The sequence below is a fragment of the Protopterus annectens genome, chromosome 6.part0, assembly GCF_019279795.1.
Source record: "Protopterus annectens isolate FY-2018-M chromosome 6.part0, PAN1.0, whole genome shotgun sequence".
NCBI lineage: Eukaryota > Metazoa > Chordata > Ceratodontiformes > Protopteridae > Protopterus > Protopterus annectens.
The window spans coordinates 1,153,868,977-1,153,890,602 of NC_056737.1; the positions used below are offsets into that span (position 1 = coordinate 1,153,868,977).

Below are 21,626 nucleotides of genomic sequence, written 5' to 3' on the forward strand. Positions count from 1 at the left end.
TATAAACAAGGACATAGGAGACCTCCAGACACTGGATCCATCCCAATTTTGCTTTGTCAAAGGAAGGTCAGGGTTACTGAATCTGGTGGACTTCTTTGAAAAGGTTACTAAGGCAATGGATGAGGTGAAAACTGTGTATACTGCCTACCTAGAGCTGGCTAAAGCATTTGGTACAGTAACCCACACATTGGAGAAATGACTATGTTTCTCACAGAACTTACATTCTCTGTAATAAGCTCACCATCCACCTGAATTAGAGTTCCTCCCTATCCTTATTTAAGCGCAACTTGGAACAATGAACAGGTACTCAGAAATTCACTCCTGGTCTAGCGCCTATGTAGCGATAGACACAGACAATCAGTAAATCACCCCGTATATAAATAAAATTTATGGGTGACATTTGGATTACATGGTTAGGATTATAAGGGCACTAGCAGTCATTAGCCTAGTACACGCCTATGACCCTATGAATCAAACCATATTATTTCCATCTTAGAAATATTGTCCAGATTAAGCATGGTCAATCTAAATTGAACCCACCTTGGAAGTGTCAATCTTGAGCACATGTCAACCTTCTGTGATTGTCAACCAAACATGCATCGACATTGAGCACATTCACTCTTGAGTAATACACCCATGCATCTATCTATATTATATATCCATCCATCCTCAACCCCTTTCCCCATTTTGCACATGGGATCAGGATGTCACTTCAGCAGTGACAATCATCTTGAGCCAAGGTCTATACCACTCAGTGACTAGCCCTGCTTCTATAGTTCATTTGCATCAATCACTTGCACACCTTCAGCCAATTTAGAGTATCCAATCCACTTACAGCATGTCTTTGAAATGTGGGAGGAAAATGGAGCACCCAATGGAAACCTATGTGACTGCAGGGAGAACATGCAGACTGCAGACAGAAGGCACCCCAGCCGAAAACTGAACCGGAGAACCTCTTGCTCTGAGGCGACAATGCTAACTGCTGAACCACCCTGGCCACAATATATATCTATGGTTTATTATTGAAATCTTATAGTGCCGGTGCTCAAATGGCATGTGTTCAAAAGGCACTTTTCAAAGCAGCACAATGCAGAACCAGACTACAAAGAATACATAATACCAAATGTGCAGTGTAATTCGGTAGTCTGAGTTCGGTATTGTAAGTAGGGATCACAGTACAGTGAGGTACAGGGAATATACCTATTTCCTCATGTACTGCGATCTCAGAGTTGGTATATATTACTTGCAGGGGGTGATGGGAGGTGCAGGGGGGTTTGTCCCGCTGCAAAATAGAAAAATCCATGTGCCATTGACTTGATAGTCTAATGGTAAGTTGCGGTGCATAGCTTGGGTGACTGATGTCACCTAATGCTATGTCTAATAGATCGAATTCTGGTGGGAGATTAATGCAGTTCTTAGATTTTACCTTTTTGATGGTACGTATTTCCACATTTCAGCTCGACATTTTCATTGATCAAGCATTGCATTTTCCAGATTTCAATAGTAAACCTTTATATATGTGTGTGTATGTATATATATATATATATATATATATATATATATATATATATATATATATATGTGTGTGTGTGTGTGTATAAGTCCCACACAGACCAGTGACTACAAACTGCTTGTTGAAAGGTTGAGGGAAGAGTGCTGCAGTGCCCTTTAGATAGCATGGATAGTGATTGCTACAACTTTTGTCACAAGCTTTTAAGTTGAGTCCATCTGATTAACTTAATAGCTAGTCAGTTTCAATTGTGTGAGATCACACTACAATGGGGATTGGGAATGTGTCCTTTCTTTGCTGTTGTGCCCTCTCGAGTCAGTTTATATAATCAGCAGGGAGTGTCGGGGCACAGCCTTCCATGAAGGAATGTAGGTGCGGTTGCCCCCCCAAAAAATGCTGTTTTTGTTTTCATTTGCTCTGTGGCTGTTTGTAACAACTTGGGTGGTCTGCTTCATTGGATAGCAGGTCAATAATTTTTTTCAAACATTTGTGATGCTAACAATTTTCTGATGTCTTTATATACATCCATATACATACAGGGTTGCATGTAATGTTAATGAAGTGCATATTTGACAAACGCACAATGTTCAAATAGAAGTGGTCGAATAACGTGCACGCTGTAAGGGTAGTACGGTTTCACAGTGCTGACCGCGGTGAGACCATAGAATACCGTGTATGGCATTTTCTCCTCTTCCCTGGTACTGGCAATCTCAGGGTTAGTGTATTTAAGTTAGTGTGGTTTTGGAGGGGTGCAGGGTTTTTGCCCCTCTACAAAAAACAGTAAAAGTGAGTTTTTGATGTTTTTCAATAACTCCGTATTTCAATGTACTTTCTTTCCAATGACTCAGTTCAAGTATATTCTATTTTAATAGGTTGTCAGTGAGAGAGAGGTATCAGTATAGATATAGATATATAGATATAGATATAATACAGATGTAACTATAGATATATACATCTATATGTGTACTAAACATGTATGATTGGTTGTCTCCTTGTTGAGGGTTATAAGAACACATCTCCTGTCAAGTGACAGACTAACTGTTACAGATGTGCATATGTGTGTGTATGGAATGTTTAAGGAGAAACAAACTGGCTGACCCACAAGATGTCATCACCTATAGGGACTCTAGTGTTGCATACTGGGTTTAGTGGAGTATGTTTATGTGCGTGGAAGACAGGGGCAGGGTAAATGGAGGAAGAAGTACCTTTTTAAAATCTGAGGTTATGAAGATTGAAAAGCATTTAGACAGTTTTGTGTGATGGATCAGTGAGATATGTCTCTGAGTTTTAAACGCTCATCCAGTACAAATGGAGATAGAAGTACCTTCTCAAATTTTTCTCCCATAAAAAGTTTGAGAGGGTATATGTCTCTTTTGAGATGAATGCATGAGTGCACCATAGTCTGTGAAGATCGCTGACAATGCTGACCCTGGTCAGTTGGGGCCACTAGTGAGGTGCTCATGTCCACCAGCTACTTGTATGAAAGAGAATCTTCGAAGAATAGGCTCGTATCATAAAGGATGGACCTTCAAAGGAATGGGTTCTCATCATAAAGAAGGACATTCAAAGAACGGGCCCTCAACATAAAAGACTATATCTTTTTTATTTATAGCTTTATGTATAGTAGCTGTTTGCTCACACAGTTGCTTAATGACAGGAAGTTAAAGTGTTTAAATAATACAGTCATATTATATATACATCATGTGGCTTAGCTATACTATGATCCTGAAAACATGAGACAAAAGAGTGTGTAACCAATAGAGATGAATGCCTGTTTAATTTATTGTTGTGTACTTTCATTTTGCTTTCAAAGGCAATAACATGGTTTTACAGATCATATACATTTTTTAATAATCAAACGCATGAGAGTATTAGAGAGCAAATAAGACTAGAAGTGCAGAAATTTCTTTCCTTTCTTTTCTTGAAAATAGTAACAGTAACCCAAAATAAGTAAAGTAACATGCTGGTCAATAAATGCCACTTTATCCCAAATCAAAGCTTTATAAATGTTAGGAATTCATACAGTGGAGAATTGGTACTACAAAATTTCTTAGAATTAAATTATAGTCATTGAAACTGGGCTGATAAAGTAAAAGGTATTCCCTCAAATTCATTCCCTCTCAGAGTAGAGAGGTAACAGCTCTGTTGAGCTGCAGTCTAAAAGAGAATGCTAGTTATCCAACACAGATTATATAATAGACATAGGTTGTGGGATGCGTGAAGGCTGGGCAGACGTAGAGACTCAACAGGTCTTGTTATGTTTGCAATGAAGATTAAAAATACTGTAACTGACAACTAGTGTCAAACATAGGTTCATAGGTTCATAGGTAGGTACTAGGCTATTGGCCCAAGGGCCTAAGTAAGCTTAGCCAACAAGGTTCCCTGGCTTATGCCACTCAAGAAAGATATTTTCCTCTGCCCCTGTCGAGCAGAGCCGCAGAAGTGATCCCCGGGATGTATTTCCTATTTCCCATCCACTCATCAAGATTTTTCTTGAAGAGTGCTAATGAGAAACTTTGCTTGACATAGATGGGTGGCCTGTTCCAGAGTATGGGAAGTCTCTGGGATAGGAATCTATCCCTCCAGCATGTCCTGTTTATTGTGGTGACAAGGTTTAGGTCCCTAGAGCATGTAGCTCGGAGGGATGGGGATTTCTTTAGGTGCAGCATGTCCAGCAGCTCTGGGTTTCACATAGCTTTATATGTTAGGCAGAGATCACCTCGGAGTAGGTGATATGCTACGGAGTAAAGCTGAAGTTTTCGAGATGGTCAGTGTAGGGCATCTGTTTGAGGCCAGTAATCCTCTTTGTGAGGTACTTCTGTGGCCTTTCCAGCTGCTGCAGATGTCTTGTGAGGTACATTCCAAAAGGGGTGTTGTACTCTATAATGGGTCTAATGAGTGTCGAGTAGAGGGGAACAATGACCTCTTTTTTCCTGGATGAGAACACTTTTGTGATGAGATGTGCACGTAGAAGGATTTCCTGACTACTGTGGCAATGTGATTATCAAAGGAGAGACTACTGTCCACCTGGGTCTCAAGGTCTCTTATCACACATTTGGCGTTAAGTAGACTGCCACCTATGTGGTAGTTCATGGGTACAGAGTTTTTACCAAAGGGGATGATAATGCACTTTTTGGCATTGAGCTTGAGGCCATGGCACTGATACCAGGCATCTGTCTCAGTGAGGCCCTTCTGTAGGATGTAAAGCAAAAGCGCAAAAGATATTAATACAACTAAATATGATTTCATATACAAATATAACATCATCAGATAGTTAAGCTTTTTTTTTTTTTTTTTTTTTTTTTTAAAGTAAAACACTTTGAATCATATGATTCATAAAAACATTGCATACAAATAAATGGTGCATTCCATTTGGGCCACTTCCTGTCCTGCACAAAAAAAAAAGAGTTTCTATTTCTATAACTACTTGTACAAACACAATGGGCTGTAGGTCTAATGGTAAGATCAAATTATCATATTAGGGAAATTGCTTCTCAAATTCTAAAATAAAGATTTCATAGATCCAATTGTATGTTTAGATTACCGTATTTAGGGAAATGATTTCCAAAATGCTGAAATTTTGATACATCTTTGACATAAATACAGTTTTGCCAGAATAAATCCTACATCAGTACAGTATTCTCTCTGCATAGGCCTAAAAATGCAGCTATGTTAAAGCAGGCCTGTATCTTTATTTTATATTTCATATTTTACATGGTTTCAGTAAGTGCAATTTCAATAGAAAGGAATGTTTAAGCGAAGGAAAAAAAAGAGCTCCGTGAAATAACCTTCAGGTCATAGCTCCGATAAGGGTGAAACGTTTACAGAATGCGTGGAACATTTACTCCAAAACAGATCTTGTTTAGATGGTATAAGGCTTGAGAACCAAGGTTAAAAAGGTGTGTAGAACTTGTAGGAAATTTACAGTTTTATTATTATGAGAGATACTTTCAAGACAGAAGTTAAGTTCAGTTGAGATACTTAGAAGATTGAGTACAGAATTAATTTCAAATATCCAGCAGTTTAAATATTCAGAATTCACTTTTGATACTCAGAAGACTAAGTACAGATATTCAGAAATCAGTAAAAGTCTAGAAACTACAGCAAATAGTGCAGTTTGTTTTAGTTCTGCCATTACAGAGAGAAGGAACTATATTCCGAATTCAGAGTTACAACTGACAGTATAATTCAGTCTGGTAGAGGTCATCAGCATACCTCTCAACTGTACAGGTTTTCACAGAATGTCCAGATTTCTGCCTCATATTTTTGGTATGCTCCCCCTAATATCTGTCCCTTTCTGGCAAATAGCTGAGGATTGGAGTAATTAAATAATGGCAAACATTTGTGTCTAAAGCTCCACATCCTTCGGAAAATTCATGCTAATGCAAAACCTATCATTCTATCAACTTTCTAAGTTTGTAGGAGCAATATTTAAAATCCACCCCTATTTTCCCCCCCATCATTTTAGGCTTTTTCCAGATTTTTTGTTCTAAGAGGTTTAGAGGTATGTTCATCAATGTAAGACTTGTTCGGATCTTGTTAAATGACTATGTCTCCCTCCACTGTATGCTGCTACTGCATAATAAGCCACCTTTATCAGACCTGCAGTGAGTACAGACTTTTATTCTGTAAAGGTATACGAAGATCTAGCACATAAAGGCCAAGCTAAGATATCTGGTACCTGTTCAGCACAGTTAGTAATTAAAAATAAAGACATTTACTCCAGTTATTACATTTACCATGGCGCATAGGCAAAAAAAAAAAAAAAACACTGTGCATCAGCATCCATTAAGGGGATTTAAAGAATAATATGTTTACTTGTAAATTACCGATTCACCCCTAGCTGCATTGAATTAGGGTATTTGCTTACATAGCAACCAGTCCTGATTTGAACAGAGGCCCACATGGCTGAGGGTTCACCTTCTGTAAGGGGATGTAAGGCTAACAATGCCTGATTAGTTTTGTTTTCTGACTAGACTATGCAAGTCAGAGAGAGAATGCCTTCTCCTGCTGTCACATATTACTGTCTCCCGTTCAGCATGTCCTGCGATGTTTATGTTTATCACTCCTCTTTGAGACATTCCATATCCAATCCTAATTATAAATGACTAATTAGAAAGATATAAAATACTGTCATGTGACACTACATGGCAGTTTGTTCTGGTTACTTGGGACTCTTGTCCTGTGTGGAAGCAAATGATTGTAGTCATGGACTGGAAAGATTCCAAAGACCCCAGCATTGCATGGCAGTGGAAAAAAAATACTTCCAGAGGATTAAGTTGTAGGACATATTGTTTGAGAGACACAGAAAGTACAGTGATTAGGATTTATTCAAGGGTTTCTGTCATAATCTTCTGCTGTGTCAGCTGCTCGTTAAATAGTACCAGACAGTTTATCAGTAAACGCGGACAGTTTCAGACTACTGCAGAATGTAGGTAGAGATCCTTAGAATCACATGGACAGTAGAAAAGATAGTAGCAATCAGGCCCTTTACTCACTTTTGTTGTGGTAACAATAATGAATATTATTTTGTAGGGATTTTCTGATTCCCTTGAAGTTTAATAAGACAAACATCTGTACCATTACCTAGGTCCCACTGATGAAATGTCCCATCAGATTCTGCAATTGCCACATCTTGGCTGACAAGAAACATATAGACTAGAAACAGGTAAGTGTAGACCTTCCCTAATTCTAAGTTCAGAAAATACACTTGTAGTCCCTCCTTCAAAATGTAGGCAGTTTGTTATTTTCTCATAGCCTAAATATGAGATTAAACAACCTCTAGTCATCACTTATTTCTAGCATTATATCATCTTAGAAGAGTGGCAGAAAGAAGCGGCGATGGCATCAAAGTGTGCACTATACAACAGATACAACATGGCAGTAAAAGGCAGATGTCCAGAGTACCATATGTGACTGGTACTATAGGGGATGTGACACCAATGTAGGCTTTTATTAGATAACTCAAAAAAATCAGCACTAACAAAACAGGCATTCAGAATGCAGATGCAAATAGAGTATCATCCTAACACTGAGTTAATAACAGCTTCCTCTGCTTGTTCATATTCTAATGCACAAGGAAGTATCTGTGATAAAAGCAGTCATGGCCGGATACACTGGTGCTCTGGGTAATGTAATGTGTGTGTGTGTCCATATGTGTCCATGTGTGTGTGTGTGTGTGTGTGTGTGTGTGTGTGTGTGTGTGTGTGTGTGTGTGTGTGTGTGTGTATACATTAAGTATGAATGACATAACATTTTCATTTTATTGTTGTTTCAGAATGCACCAACGTTATGCTACATGGTTATCCTGTAGATGCACAACTGAGTACTTCTTTGGCTATTTCACCTTATTGATAGACATTTTACAGCAGATGGTATTTCTTTACTGAAGCAGCATCTTATTATGACAAATTACCATATACTTCAATTCTCTAATGTTTGCAATATTAGTGCCCTGGTTGCAGGACTATTAGCCAAGGAGATACGTACATTGACATCTACACAAATATCTTCAAATTCATTAAGAAAAATGCAAAATTAGCACAGCATGATAACAAGTTCATATATACTTATGAAGGCCTTACACAAGCTAAAAGAGCTGACACGTCTGATTATTTCTATATGTGTGCCCCATTACAAGCAGACTGCAGCAAAAAGATTCTGTCTCTCAAGAGAGTTAGCACCCTTCTGACAGAGGTTGCTTTGCTTCATTCAGGAATCTAAAGTTTTATCACTTCCAGGGAGCTCAGTTAGTAAAAAATGAACATGGGGATGCATGGTCATTTGGAGCAACTCCCCTCTAATGAAAACATACTTTCTATAGTTTTCTTTTGTTGCAACTGGTTTAATTTCTCCAAGTCTTTTGGGTTTCTAATACCATGACAGGAATGGACCCCATTCCTAAGTCAAAGTACGATTAAAGTTCATGAATTTAGTATTGTTTCAATCTTTGATGTTAGCCGGAATTGCTCTTCACAGCACCAGCAATGCGCCCAGTAATGACTTGATTTGCAGAATCAACAGTCTTGCCACATTGTTATACCTTTCAGTACACATTCCTGCCAGTATATCACAACCAGCAACAAGATGTGTAACTGTTTCCAATTCTGTTTTACAAAACCCACGTTTGTTTCTTCACATGTTCAAAGAACTCTGTAAACCAATATGTACACAGCCCACTATCTTGAGCCACCAATATTAACCTTTCATCTTTTGGTTTACATTCACCTCTCCTTAACCATTCCTGATGAATATGAGGTTGTTCCAAGAGTTTTCTGCACTTGTAAACACACTTACACCTTTTCCACATTTCTTGCCTTCTCATCTGATCCATCTCCTTATAATCTTTCTTTTGTTTTTTTGGCACATTCAGTTGCTGCCTCATTTTTATCTACTTCTGGTTTGATTTCTATTCCTACTTGACACCGATATGCTTCTGCCAAGCTCAGCAGTGACGTCATCTTAGACTTATTCTCCTCATGTTTTAAAACTTTAACTACATTTGGGTCTTGTGAGGTCAGCACATATGTATGCAGTCCCACGATAGCAGATCTATACACATAATCAATTTCGAGGAGGCCCATCCCTCCTTCAGAACATGGAATATATAATCTTTGTATGCGCTGATTTTTATAAATAATCTGATAAGCATGAAGCATTTTTCTTGTTTTCCTGTCCAACTGATCCAGTACGTTTTGGGGGTCAGTCACTCCAAAACTGTAAGTTAGCACAGGAAGAGCAAATTGGTTTATTGCCTGGACTTTGTTCCTAGATGTCAAAGCTGTTTTCAGTATTAATTTTATTTATTTAACATTTTATTTACTGGGAAAGTCCAACTTGGATCAAAGCCAATTTTCAGGGGAGGCCAGGGGAGAAACACTCCAGATGCATGTCTTTGAAACATTGGAGGAAACCTGAGCACCCAGAGGAAACCCACATGAGCACAGGGAGGACATGCAGACTCCACACAGAAAGAACTCCAGCTGAGAATCGAACCAGAGAACCTCTTGCTATGAGGCGACAATGTTACCACAACTGCACCATCTGCAGTCCGTATTTTAGTCTTCTGAAATATTCCTTACTAAGTTTTATTCACATTTGTTCATGTTTTATTGTTGATCCTTCATCATTTCCCAAATATTTATACACTCCTCTTGCTCCAGCATTGTGGTAAATATGACATAACCGGTTTTAGTCAAAGGGGAATCAGTCAGTAGCTGTACTACACTAGAAAGCATATTAATCATCTAAAAACTGAAAAAGTACAAAATGCATTACAAGGCTAGGGTAAGTGATGTAAGAAGCATTATGTAAACAGCATCCACATGGCATTGTATTATTCTCACTGCGACAAAACAAATTTAACTTCAGCTTTTTTCTGATGCGCAACAGAATCTTAAAGTGATCATGCGTGACAACATTATCAGAAAAAAACAATGACATCACCTTCATCATTACTGCTGTTGTGAAGTGTATACCTTGGCAGCAATGGACCTGTCAAAAAACATATATTTGTTTGGTTAATAAGATCAGCATATATTTACATGTTCAATCATGACAGATAAGTTACTGAGAGTTACAGAAGTACAACACATATAATAAACTGGTTAGATGAATGCTGCTGTTGTGATATTTGCTTGTTAAAAGGAAAAATTCAGGACATAAAAGCATCTCTTATAACATTCCAGAATGAGTTAGAATAAAATAGTATAAAACTAAGCATGGGATGAAGGGTCTGAAACTGAAAAGCAGCAACACGTATCCATGTAAGCCAGTACAGGAAAGCAGTCTGCCATTTTTTTAATTAAAAAAGGTAAACTTCCCATCCCAAATCAATGAGAACAGAAAAATGGTCACTGCTTATTGAATTCTGCCTGCAATATGTCCTCAAATTCTGCTGACTCTTTCCTACCTAATCACTATTCCAAGATTAACCAAGGCATCTAATAATCTTATATAGACAGAAAACAGCAGACAGCATTATGGATCACAGAAAGTACAGTTGTGTACACTTACCATAAATGTAGATGTTCGAGTGTATTCACTGTTGCAGTCATCGCACTTGGATTATTCTGCCTGCAGGTAGCCCTCAGTCGGCCCAAATACCAGAGTCTTAGTATTTCTGCATCGGATACTGTCGCTTCTTCTATGACGTCAGGTTGTTCATAGGTTCATAGGTTCATACTAGGCTATCTGCCCGAGGGCATTTACAAGCCTAGCCCATCGTTTTGTGGCTTACGCCATCCCTTTAGTATGGGGAACTATACCCATTATTTTGCTGTGCCTCTGTCGAGCAGTGACACTGAGGTAATCCCTGGGGTATATCTGCAATCTCCCATCCATTGGTCAAGATTTCTCTTGAACAAGGCCAGCGAGGTGCTCTGCCTCACATGTACCGGGATTTTGTTCCACAGCATAGGAGTCTTTGGGTGATGAATCTATCCTCCAGCACGTCCTATTAATAGCCGTGTCAAGGTTTAAGTCTCCGCCCTTGTGGCTCTGATGGATCTAGATTTTTGAGGTGAAGCATATTCATCAAATCTGGGTTTGACATGGCCTTGTATGTTAGGCAAAGGTCACCTCTGGGCAAGCGACTGAATAGAGCTGGAGTTCTTTCAGTCGGGCAGCATAGGACAGATTTTTGAGACCCTTTATCCTTTTGGTGAGGAACTTTGTGGCCTCTCCAGCTGCTGCAAGTGTCGGGTCAGATACATTCGAATGGGGCATTGTACTCAATCATTGGTCTGATGAGTGATGAGTAAAGGAGACTATGACCTCCCTTGATCTAGATGAGAATCCCTTCATGATAAGGTGGGCAATGTAGAAGGTCTGCCTAACTACTTTAGCTACATGGGTGTCGAATGACAGACTACTATCAACCTGGGTCCCCAGGTCCCTGATAACTTCTTCTGTGCTCAGTGGATTGCCACCTATTTGGTAGCTAGGGGTAACCTTGTTTTTCGAAGGGTATGACTATGCATTTTTGGCATTTAACTTTAGGCGGCTCTGGCACCAGTTATCCGCTTCTGTGAGACCCTTCTGAAGGATATCTGTGTCAGATGTGTTTTTACTATGGCCAGTTTGCAGTCATCTGCAAACTTTGTCAGCTATAACCCTCCTGTGTTTGCTTGTACTTCGAAAAGTAGATGCCAAACAAGAGTGGGCCCAGGACTGAGCCCTGTGGGACACCACTTGTGACAGGCTTTGAGTCTGACATGGTGCCAGCAGCTCTGACCCTGTGGGTTCTTTCACTCAGCCAGTTTGCAACCCATCTTGTGATGTATGGGTTGACATTTAAGCTGATGAGTTTTTCAATGATACCGAATGGGGTATTGTATCGAAGGCCTTAGCCAGATCGAGGTAGGCTGTATGGACTGCCTCCTCATCAATGGCTTTGGTGACTGTTTCAAAAGTCAACCAAGTTTAAAAGGCATGATCTGCCTTTGACAAAGCCAAACTGGGTTGGATCCAAAGTCTGCAAATTCCTATGTCTTTATTTATGAGGTCCATTATGATCCTCTCCATGGCTTTGCAGATAAGGCTTGTCAAGCTAATGGCGGTAATTTCCAGGGTCGGTGGAGGCACCGCCTTTGTGAAGTGGTACCACAGTTGCAGTGCGCCACTATCCAGAGGTAAGACTTTGATTAAACAGCTGTCCTAGCTGTGGGTTTAATTCCTCATTGAGTTCATGGAGCACACAGCCGGGACACCATCAGGTCCCATGGATGCTGTGTTTTTGCTTTGGAGAGAGCAGTTCTCACTTGCTGGAGATGTTTGGGGGCTGCAATCGTTTGGTATAGATATCTCTCCTTTTGGGGAGGGGAGAAGTTTGCACTGAACCTGTCAGCCAGTATGTTGGCAATGTCTGTAGGATCAGTAATCTTCACATCATTTTGAACTAGTTCTGAGCATATCTGGGAGTTTCCTCCCAGGTTTCTTAGCTAAAGAAGGCCTTATGATTGTCTTTGAGTCTTTAGCTATTTTTCTTCAAATTTGCTTTGGATGATTTTATGAGAGCTCTTAGTTTTTACTTATAGTGATCAAGGGTGTCTTACCTTTTAAGGATTTTGCTCTATCTTGTAGTAGCTTCCTCCTTTTGTTGTAGAGTTTTTTTATGGCTGGGGTCCACCAGACTGGACGCTTGCCTTTGGTACAAAGAGTCTTTGTTTTGCTTGGGATTGCCTTATCCATGCAGTCCTGCAGGTGCTGGTAGAAGGCATTTGTAAGTGATTCAGCGGCTTGAGTACTGTTTTCCGCGGGGCCTTAAAGGAGACCACACTAGTCTTTAGAAGTGTGAAGTCAGCTTTTGAGAAGTTCTTTACTGTGGTCTTTTTTATTTCAGGTGGGGGTGGGATGAGGACCTCCAGCGAGATTAGTTTGTGGTCTGATCTCACCAGTGAGGGGTACACCTCCGGTGTCAGGGGTATAAAATAGGCAGCCGATGCCATTACATCAGTTTTTCTTGCCCCAAATGTCAGGAGCCCCCAAATAGGGAGCTGGTATATAGTGGGGAACACCACCAGTAAAAACGTAAATACCAATGCCATAAGGAATGGCCACAGAGAGGAGAGGTGGAAAGACGGAGAAAGCCAGGGGGCTGGAGGGAGGGAAACCAGGACTGCAACAGTGAATACACTCAAACATCTACATTTATGGTAAGTGCATACAACTGTACTATGTTCTTCGTGTTTCACTGTTGCAGTTATCACACTTGGGTTGATTCCTAAAGCTGAGGAAGGGTGGAGCAGTCAAGAAGTGTTAGGGCTGGCTAGTAGGCCTTGCAAGACTGCTGTAACAAATCCAGCCCTGGATTTAGAAAAGATAGGTAAGTGGTAATGCATGATGAAGGTGTGAACAGAACTCCAAGTTGCAGCTTCCAGAATGTCCCTGGTAGGGACTCCCCTGAGAAATGCTGTAGAGGTGGACATAACCCTAGTGGAATGTGATCTGATCCCCTGTGCGGTAGGTTTTTAATGGTGCTTGTAGCAGAAATGGATGCAGTGTGCTATCCATTTGGAAATGGTTTGTTTTGAAATGGCCTTACCCTCTTCCCCTGTAGCAAAGCTGACTAGCAGCTGGTCAGATTTTCTAAAAGGCTTAGTCCTGTCAAGGTAGAACCTGAGCTGTCTGTGCATGTCCAAGGAGTGCAGGATCCTTTCCCCTTTATTCTGGGGATTAGGGAAGAAGACTGGCAAATGGATGGATTGTTTTAGAGCCACGCTGGATACCACCTTAGGCATAAAGGACAGATTAGTCCTGAGGGAAACCCTGTCAGCATGGAAAATAATGAAGCGTTCCACAGCCATCAGTGCCTGTAATTCAGACACTCTTCTTGCTGAAGTTATGGCTAAAAGCAAGGCTGTTTTCCAAGTTAGGAATTTTAACTCTGTTGAGGAAGCAGGTTCAAAAGGGGGAAGCGTGAGTTTTTCCAGTACAAAGTTAAGGTCCCAGGCAGGGGTGGATGCTCTCTTAGGGGGCCTTAAGTTGTTAGCTCCTCTCAGGAATTGTTTGATGAGAGGGTGAGAAAATAGAGGTGGCTCAGTATTATAATGAGCTGAGATGGCAGAGGCTTGAATCTTAATGGAGGAGAAGGATAGGCCTCTGTGAAGTAGCTCTGCTAGGTAATCCAGGATTAGAGGTAAGGAGGGCACTGCTGTGCCCTTCCCTTGAGACTGATTCCAAGAACAATATCTTTCCACTTTTCACCATAGGATTTCCTAGTACTAGGCCTTCTGGCTTCAAGAATGACGTCCAGCACCTTTTTGCTGAGGGTTGCTAGTGGGGTATTCAAGGGATAATCCAGGCTGCAAGGTTTAGGGCTTGCAATTGTGGATGCAAGATCTGTCCCTCCTGTTGAGACAGCAGGGTAGGAGTCTGGTGAAGGTGCCAGGATGGCACTGTTGTTAGGTTGCGTAGGAGTGGGTACCAGTGCTGGCATGGCCAGTCTGGGGCAATACGAATTGCCCTAGGCCTGTCCTATTTTATCTTGAGTAGCACTCTTGATAGAAGGGGCAGAGGGGAGAAGGCATAAATTGAGAGGTTTTACCATTGAAAGGATAGGACATCCACATTCCAGGCCCTGCTGTGAGGGTTCCTGGTGCAGTATTTGCTCAACTGGTGGTTCTTGGCGGAAGCAAAGAGGTCCACCTCCAGTGTTCCCCACCTCTGGATCAGAAGGTTGAAGGTGCTGGGCTCCAATTTCCACTTGTGTGGGTCTAGGAGATTTCTGCTTAAGTCGTCTGCCAGTGAATTCTGTTTGCCTGGCAGGAATTAAGCTTGTAGGTGCACTTGATTGCTCAAGGCTGTGTTCCATAGGGCCATGGCTAACCTGCAGAGTGGCTAAGAATGGGTTCCTCCCTGCTTGTTTATGTACCACATAACTGTGGTGTTCTGTTTTTATAAGCAGTTGTCCTGGAAGGATTAGGTATTTGAAGGCTGTCACAGCATTCTGTACAGCTAGCATCTCTTTTTGATTGATGTGCAGGAGAATCTGGGCTGGGCTCCAGTGGCCCTGAATGCATTTGCCTGCCATGTAAGCCCCCCATGCATAGTCTGATGCGTCTTTTGTCAGGGTTTGGGTGGTGAGGGGTTGAGTGAAACACAGTCCCTTGTTGTGGTTGCATGCTTCTGCCCACCAAAGGAACTCTGTTGTTAGACAAGATATGATAGGAATGAGTGTTTCCAGGTCCTGAAAATGTTGACACCAAAGACTTTTTAAGTACCATTGAAGTTTCCTCATATGCATTCTTGCATATGGAATTAGCAGAATACATGAGGCCAGGAACCCTAGGGCTTGCAGTATTTTTCTTGCAGAAAGCTGGGTTCTGGTGGCCATTTGTTTGAAGGAGTTTGTCAGATAGACCTATTTTTCTGAAGTGAGAAATGCCATCTGGGAAGTTGTGACCAAGCTTGCTCCCAGGAATACAATCTTTTGAGTGGGTACCAGTTGTGATTTCTTTTCATTGATGGTGTACTCTAATGACATGAGAAGGCTTTTTACAAATGCTAGGTGATGAAGTTACAATTCCTGACTGACCACCTGCATTAGGCAGTCGTTCAAGTATGGGAAAATTTGTATATTTCTTTGCCTGCAGTATGCAATGGCTGGAGCCATACACTTTGTGAATACTATGGGTGCAGTAGATAAGCCAAAGGGAAGTGCAGAGAACTGATAGTGCATAGACCCTGCTCTGAAACGTAGATACCTCCTGCATGACTCCCTTATGGGGATGTCCAGGTAAGCTTCTTTTAAGTCTAGAGTGACTAACCAGGCATCCTTGGCTAGCATAGGGAGAAGCTGTTGCAGGGTAAGCATCTTGAATTTTGGGATCATCAGAAAGGTCTTGAGAATTGAAAGATCCAGGATTGGGCACCAAAAGCCCTTTTTTCTGGGCACCAGGAAAAGTCTGGAATAGAAACTCTGACCCCTTTGTTCTACTGTTACAGGCTGAATAGCTGTGATATTGAGCAGGGAAAGTACTTGCTTTTGAGCACCTGTCCACTGGTTTGGAGGAAGGTCTGGAAACCCTCTTGGGGTTGGCAAGGAATGGAAGTTGAATTTGTACCCCTGGAATACAATGTTTAGGACCCAGCGGTCCTGAGTAATGGACATCCAGTTTTTTGCATGAAGGGCAAGTTTTCCTCCTAGGGGCAGAAGTAATTGGACAGGACTGGGAAGGATAATTGCAGTCATTGTGAACTTTTTCCATAAAGGGGTGGTTTACCACTCCCTGTTTTGGGGTGGGGGCACTCCATTGTTTAGATCTCTGCATACCCTGAGACTGTAGTCTGGGTGGCCTGTTTCCCCTGGGCTTGGACTGAGCAGGCCTGGAAGGGGCTGGAAAGGACCAGCTTTTTGAAGGCCAATGCCTACTGAATCTACGTGGTTGCACTTGTAAGAATTCTTTAACAGTTTGCATAGATTTAGCTTTTTCTTCCATCTTTATAAGAACCTCTTCTGCTTTGGTGCCAAATAAACAGTCCTTATTTAAAGGAGCATCTAGTAATTTGGATTTGACATGATCTGGCAAGGTTTGTTCCTTCAGCCAAGCATGCCTTCTCAGTACAGAGCCAGTGACTGCAGCCCTGAAAGATGCTTCTAGGGCATCAAAGCCACACTGCAAATTATGCTTAATAACTTGGTTTGCAGAATGCATTAGCTCTTGTAGATCTTTATTTTCTGCACAATCTGGAAATAATACAATTTTTTGTTTAGTTCCATAATATGTTGCTGGTAATTCAACATGTGAAACTGGCAATTCAATGCCCTGATGGCAAGAGTTGCAGAGGTATATACCTTTTTGCACCATCTGTCTAAAGCTCTGGAATCCCTGTTTGAAGGGGTAGGATTTTTGGCTGTAGTAGCCTTAAAACCTTTAGGTCCCTGGGAAATGGTCTCTGGATCTGCAGTAGGATTCTTGAAGAGAAATTTGTGGGAATCAGGAACTCTGTAGTACCTGTCAGGTTTCCTAGGGGCTGGGGGTAATGCATCTGGAGTAAGACTGGATTCCATAAAAAACATCATCTACAACATCCAGGACGGGGGTATAGCCAGAGGCCTGTGCTGACGAAACTCTCAAAATTCTCTGAGTATCTTTTTGGACTGATTGTAGTCTTGGCATTTCCAGTGAAAATGCTTCCTTAAAGTATGCAAGGTTTCACCAAAAGAAAAATCCTCTGAAAGGGAGGCAGAGGGAATGGATTCCTCCGCATATGAATCCTCATAGGTGGATAAGGGTATGTCCTGATAATCAGAAGGATCAGAGTCCTGGTCTGTAGAATCAGAAGGAAACTCAATTCTTTGTCTCTTAGCAGGGGAAGGCTGGCTTCTCCTAATTAGGGTAATAAGGTCTTCAGCCATTCTAAGCATTTGTTTTTGAGGCATGGGAGCTTGAGCATGCCCTTTGTTCATTGGTTTTCTAGGCATAGTGCATACTCTGGGCCTAAGAAACTCGGTCGTTTTGGCTAAAAATGAAGTTGTCGGTTTGATTCAAACATTGGTAGGATGGAATACACCCTCAGAAGCTGGTGCCTGCACAGCGGCTCCGGACCCATCCAAGGTAGAGACATCTGCAGGTTCCACAGTCGAGGAAGAATCTTGTGGCATACCAGACCCTGAATGGGTCTCAGAAGAGGCCTGTGAATCCACAGAAGCGGGCATCATGGGCTGCAAAGGTGCCTCACTGAGTACTGGTGAACTGGCGACTAGCTTAACGGATGCGTCGTCAGCAGTTTTGGACCTATGCGGTCTGTCTCTGTCTTTATCTTTACATTTTTTTGGAAGATTGGTAGTTGGATGGCTTATCGAAGCCATTTCAGAATATGGAGAATGGCATCGAAAGAATTTAGTGACAAAGATAGCCCAATGACGAATGGTTCGGGCGTTAAAGCACAAAAGTGACAGCGAGGGAAGTTGTGGTCTGGGCTTAAGCAGGTGATGCAGTAAGAATAAAAATCTCTGTGAGGTATTTGCTTTCCACAGGCAAGACAATTGTTAACTTTTTCTGACATCGGTTGGAGCAAGAAAAAAGGATCCCCAACAGGGTACTTAGCTTTAGAAGACTTCAGGATTATAACTCAAAAACTAAAATTTCAGGTAGCGGCCGACCAGCACTTGCAAACTGCTTCTGCTTCAGGCTCCTTCTCGGCAAGAAAGACTGATGTAATGGTGTCAGCTGCCTGTTTTATCCCCCTGACAACCTGATGTCATGGAAGAAGCGACAGCATCCGACGTAAAAATACTAAGACTGGTATTCAGGCCGACTGAAGGCTACCTGCAGGCAGATAACCCGTGTGTGATGACTGCAACAGTGAAACATGAAGAACATCTACAATATACCAATAGCCGTAGCTGAAGTAAAATATCAACAAGCTAGATGATGGGAATTCATGGGAAAGATGGAGGGCAAATTACCGAACCAACGGTCTTCGTGAAGGGATTGCACTATTTATGCAGAATAAACTTATCTTTTGTTAAAGAGCATACAGCTGGTGAGGTTGTCTTTTTTGCACATTCTGAACAACATGCCACAAAATCACTTCACAACTCTGTGCTGAAATGTACAGGCATTGTCTCATATTATTTTCCCAGCAAAATTAGGATATGTTCTCTGGTTTAGTTAATCTGGTCTGGTTAGTCCAATAAGCATGCTAAATACCCAAGTCCAGAGAATGAAAAAAAAAATTAATGTGTTGAGCTTGGGTGGTGAAAAGTGCCTCAGGAAATTCAATATAGATGTATACATGGTTCTATGACATTTCGCCGAAAATCCAATTTGCCGAAAATTTTTGACATAGGGTCCAAATCGCCGAAAATCCATTTCGCCAAAAATAGTCCTGACAGTGTATATGCCCTTTTTGCCCATTGTAGTGCGATCTCAGAGTGAGAATATTAATGTAGGGGGGTGGGGGGGGGCATACCCCCCCACCTACTCAGGTTATAAACTACTTACTTACCCTTTTAACAGGGACTGGATAATATAAAACAATACTAGACAATATTAAACTGTACTGGGTGGGGGGCTACGGCCCCACACCCCCCTACTTTAATATTCTCACTCCGAGATTGCACTACAGTGGGGGAAAAGGGCATATACACTGTCTGTACTATTTTCTGTGATTTGAACCCTATGTCAGACATTTTCGGTGAAATGACACTGATCCGTACAGACACATATATATACATGTATATATATATATATATATATATATATATATATATATATATATATATATATATATATATATATGTGTGTGTGTATGTGGAACCTCTGTCATATAGCTCTTCAGAGCAGCTTGTAAACATGATAAGATTGAAATACATTTTTCTAGACTGCTGCAGTGTTTTACTTTCCACTTACATCACAAAAAAATCACATCTGGAGAGGGACCAAACTGTTTTCAATGGTTTTGTATGAGTAAGATCCATGCTTCAAATGTGTGGAAAATACAGAAAACTAACAATGTTGTATTTCCCTGTTCGTTCTGATGTTTGTGCATTTTGTCAGTTTTAAGGATTTTTTTCCCTAATACATGCAACATATTTTTAATCTGTGTTCATGAGTGTGATAACAGCCAGTTTTAATGGATATGAAAGGTATTTTGCATCCTCCGTGGGGTATAATTATTGTAGCAATATTGTAAAATCAGAATAAATCCTACAAAATAATGTCATTGAGAAATATGAGTGTAATTAGATAGTCTGGGTCAAATGATCCAGTGGCATTTGTTGAGAGAGAGGGGGATTTATCTGATGGCATGGCCATATGTCTCCAACGCAATATGAATACCACCTTGGATCGGTCCTGAAAAGAGCCTACTGGCCAAGTGGTTATAAAATGGTCAACAAAATATAGACAGACAGACAGACAGTGCATGACTTCAGCAGGTTTCAAAATGTTTACCCAGGAGTTACAATATTTTTTTCACCAGACTCATCAGGCTGATGGGTACTACTCTGGATTACTTGCCTTTTTCCTTACAAAATGAAACAACATTGCATAGATATCAGGACGTGCCTATTTCTAAGCAGCATGTACTTACTACTTCTGCTCTGCTTGTACAAAGGTAAAACAAAGATCTTAAATGTCCACAGCAAAGATATTAAAAATTCCCCAGAATTACCAACACACCGATACTCTCACATAAACAGCCATGCAATGTTCCTGTTATCGGTGTTTTCAACCAGAGCACAAAGCATTCTCACTCCTTTGATGCACCTTCCAGGTGCACTATCCACCTTATCTGAGATCCAAGCAAAAGTAAAAGTGCACTGCAATGCAGGATACACACAAGCATTCAAGTTGCATATTCTGAATTACCTTAACTTAGAAAAGCAATTTTTGCATTTCTTAATTTGCATCAACATGATGAAAACATTTTCCTAAAACTAAAGTATTTTGTCAGGCGATTAAAGCTAAATATATAATTAATTAGGGGATTTTTATCATTATACATAAACAGTATTTTTTAGTGTTAGTCATGTCACACTCCAGCAATCAAAACAGCGAGCACTTAGGTACAAGTTGTCTCATGTTTGTCCTGGACACCAATGCAATAGCATCTGCAAATGTTTACCATTTCTTATTCATTATCTGATGTAAGCAATAAAATGCCTTCTAAAGAATAAAATATCGAATCAAAAACAGAGTTATTAAGATAATACTATGTTAAGACTTTGTAGTCTTTAAATATATCAAACATTCATGTCTTTTTTAGTATTTAAACTGAAATACATAACTACTTACTTTAGAAAAACACTAGTCCTCTTGTGTGCACAAAGCCTGATGGTTTAGTTCCTCAACAGAAAGAGGAGGCTGTCATGTTAAATGTCGATTTTTGAAGTATTGTCCATAAGATGTAATTTGTGTGAGCACTAGCTATTTCTACTATTAGTACAGCATTAATTCATTAAGTTATCATGATCTTCTTTAAGATTCTGCCTATTACAGTCTCCTTCCTTTTAACTAATCGTTCTGTAGCTTTTTCAGCAAAAGCAGTTCACAGTTATGGAGCTCTGTGACACAGCGGGATAAAGCGCTAACTTTGACTCAGACAACCTGAGTTAAAGTAGAGTCTAAGGTACTGCAAGAACTGCATGGAGAGAGAAGGGAGTGCGGGGCTAATGCCAACTCACTTTTCATGGGATCCTTATTGAAATGTTGACACATTGAAAAACAAAAAATAAAAAATAAAAAAAGACAGAAAACACAGGAGAACAACAAATCTCGAAAATTGCTCTTCTCCTTAAAAATTCTTTTTGCAAGAGGAGCAAGCCCCCCCATATCCTCAGACTTATCTATATCATATCCAAGATTGCCATACCTCAGAGAAAAGGGAATATTCAGTCAAATGGCAACTTTGACTTGGTATGCACAAGTCCTGTCTTTCAACCATTCAGCCTCTTCTTTTCGGGACTCACTCTAGCAGGTCCCAGCATTTCAAACAGATACTCTTATTATGGGGGAGAAAGTGATGTTTTATATAATCCATGACTAATTTATAAAAAGATGCTTGCACATAGGCACCTTACTAGGGGATGTAGTCTTGGTATTCTAAGCTGATGATAGCAGCTTTCTTGGAAGGGTGTGGCAGCATACATACATTCATAAGGGTGAGG

At 40.7% G+C, this 21,626-nt stretch overlaps 1 protein-coding gene across 1 annotated transcript in view; it reads right to left on the reverse strand.

The window, feature by feature from the left end:
* Nucleotides 1–21,626, reverse strand: part of LOC122804723 (dipeptidyl peptidase 4-like) — a 1,230,541-nt gene that overhangs the window by 387,208 nt on the left and 821,707 nt on the right. Inside the window, exon 17 of the mRNA XM_044074775.1 lies at nucleotides 9,956–10,003. Coding sequence (XP_043930710.1) covers nucleotides 9,956–10,003 — 48 coding nt within the window. The remainder of the gene's footprint in view (nucleotides 1–9,955; nucleotides 10,004–21,626) is intronic.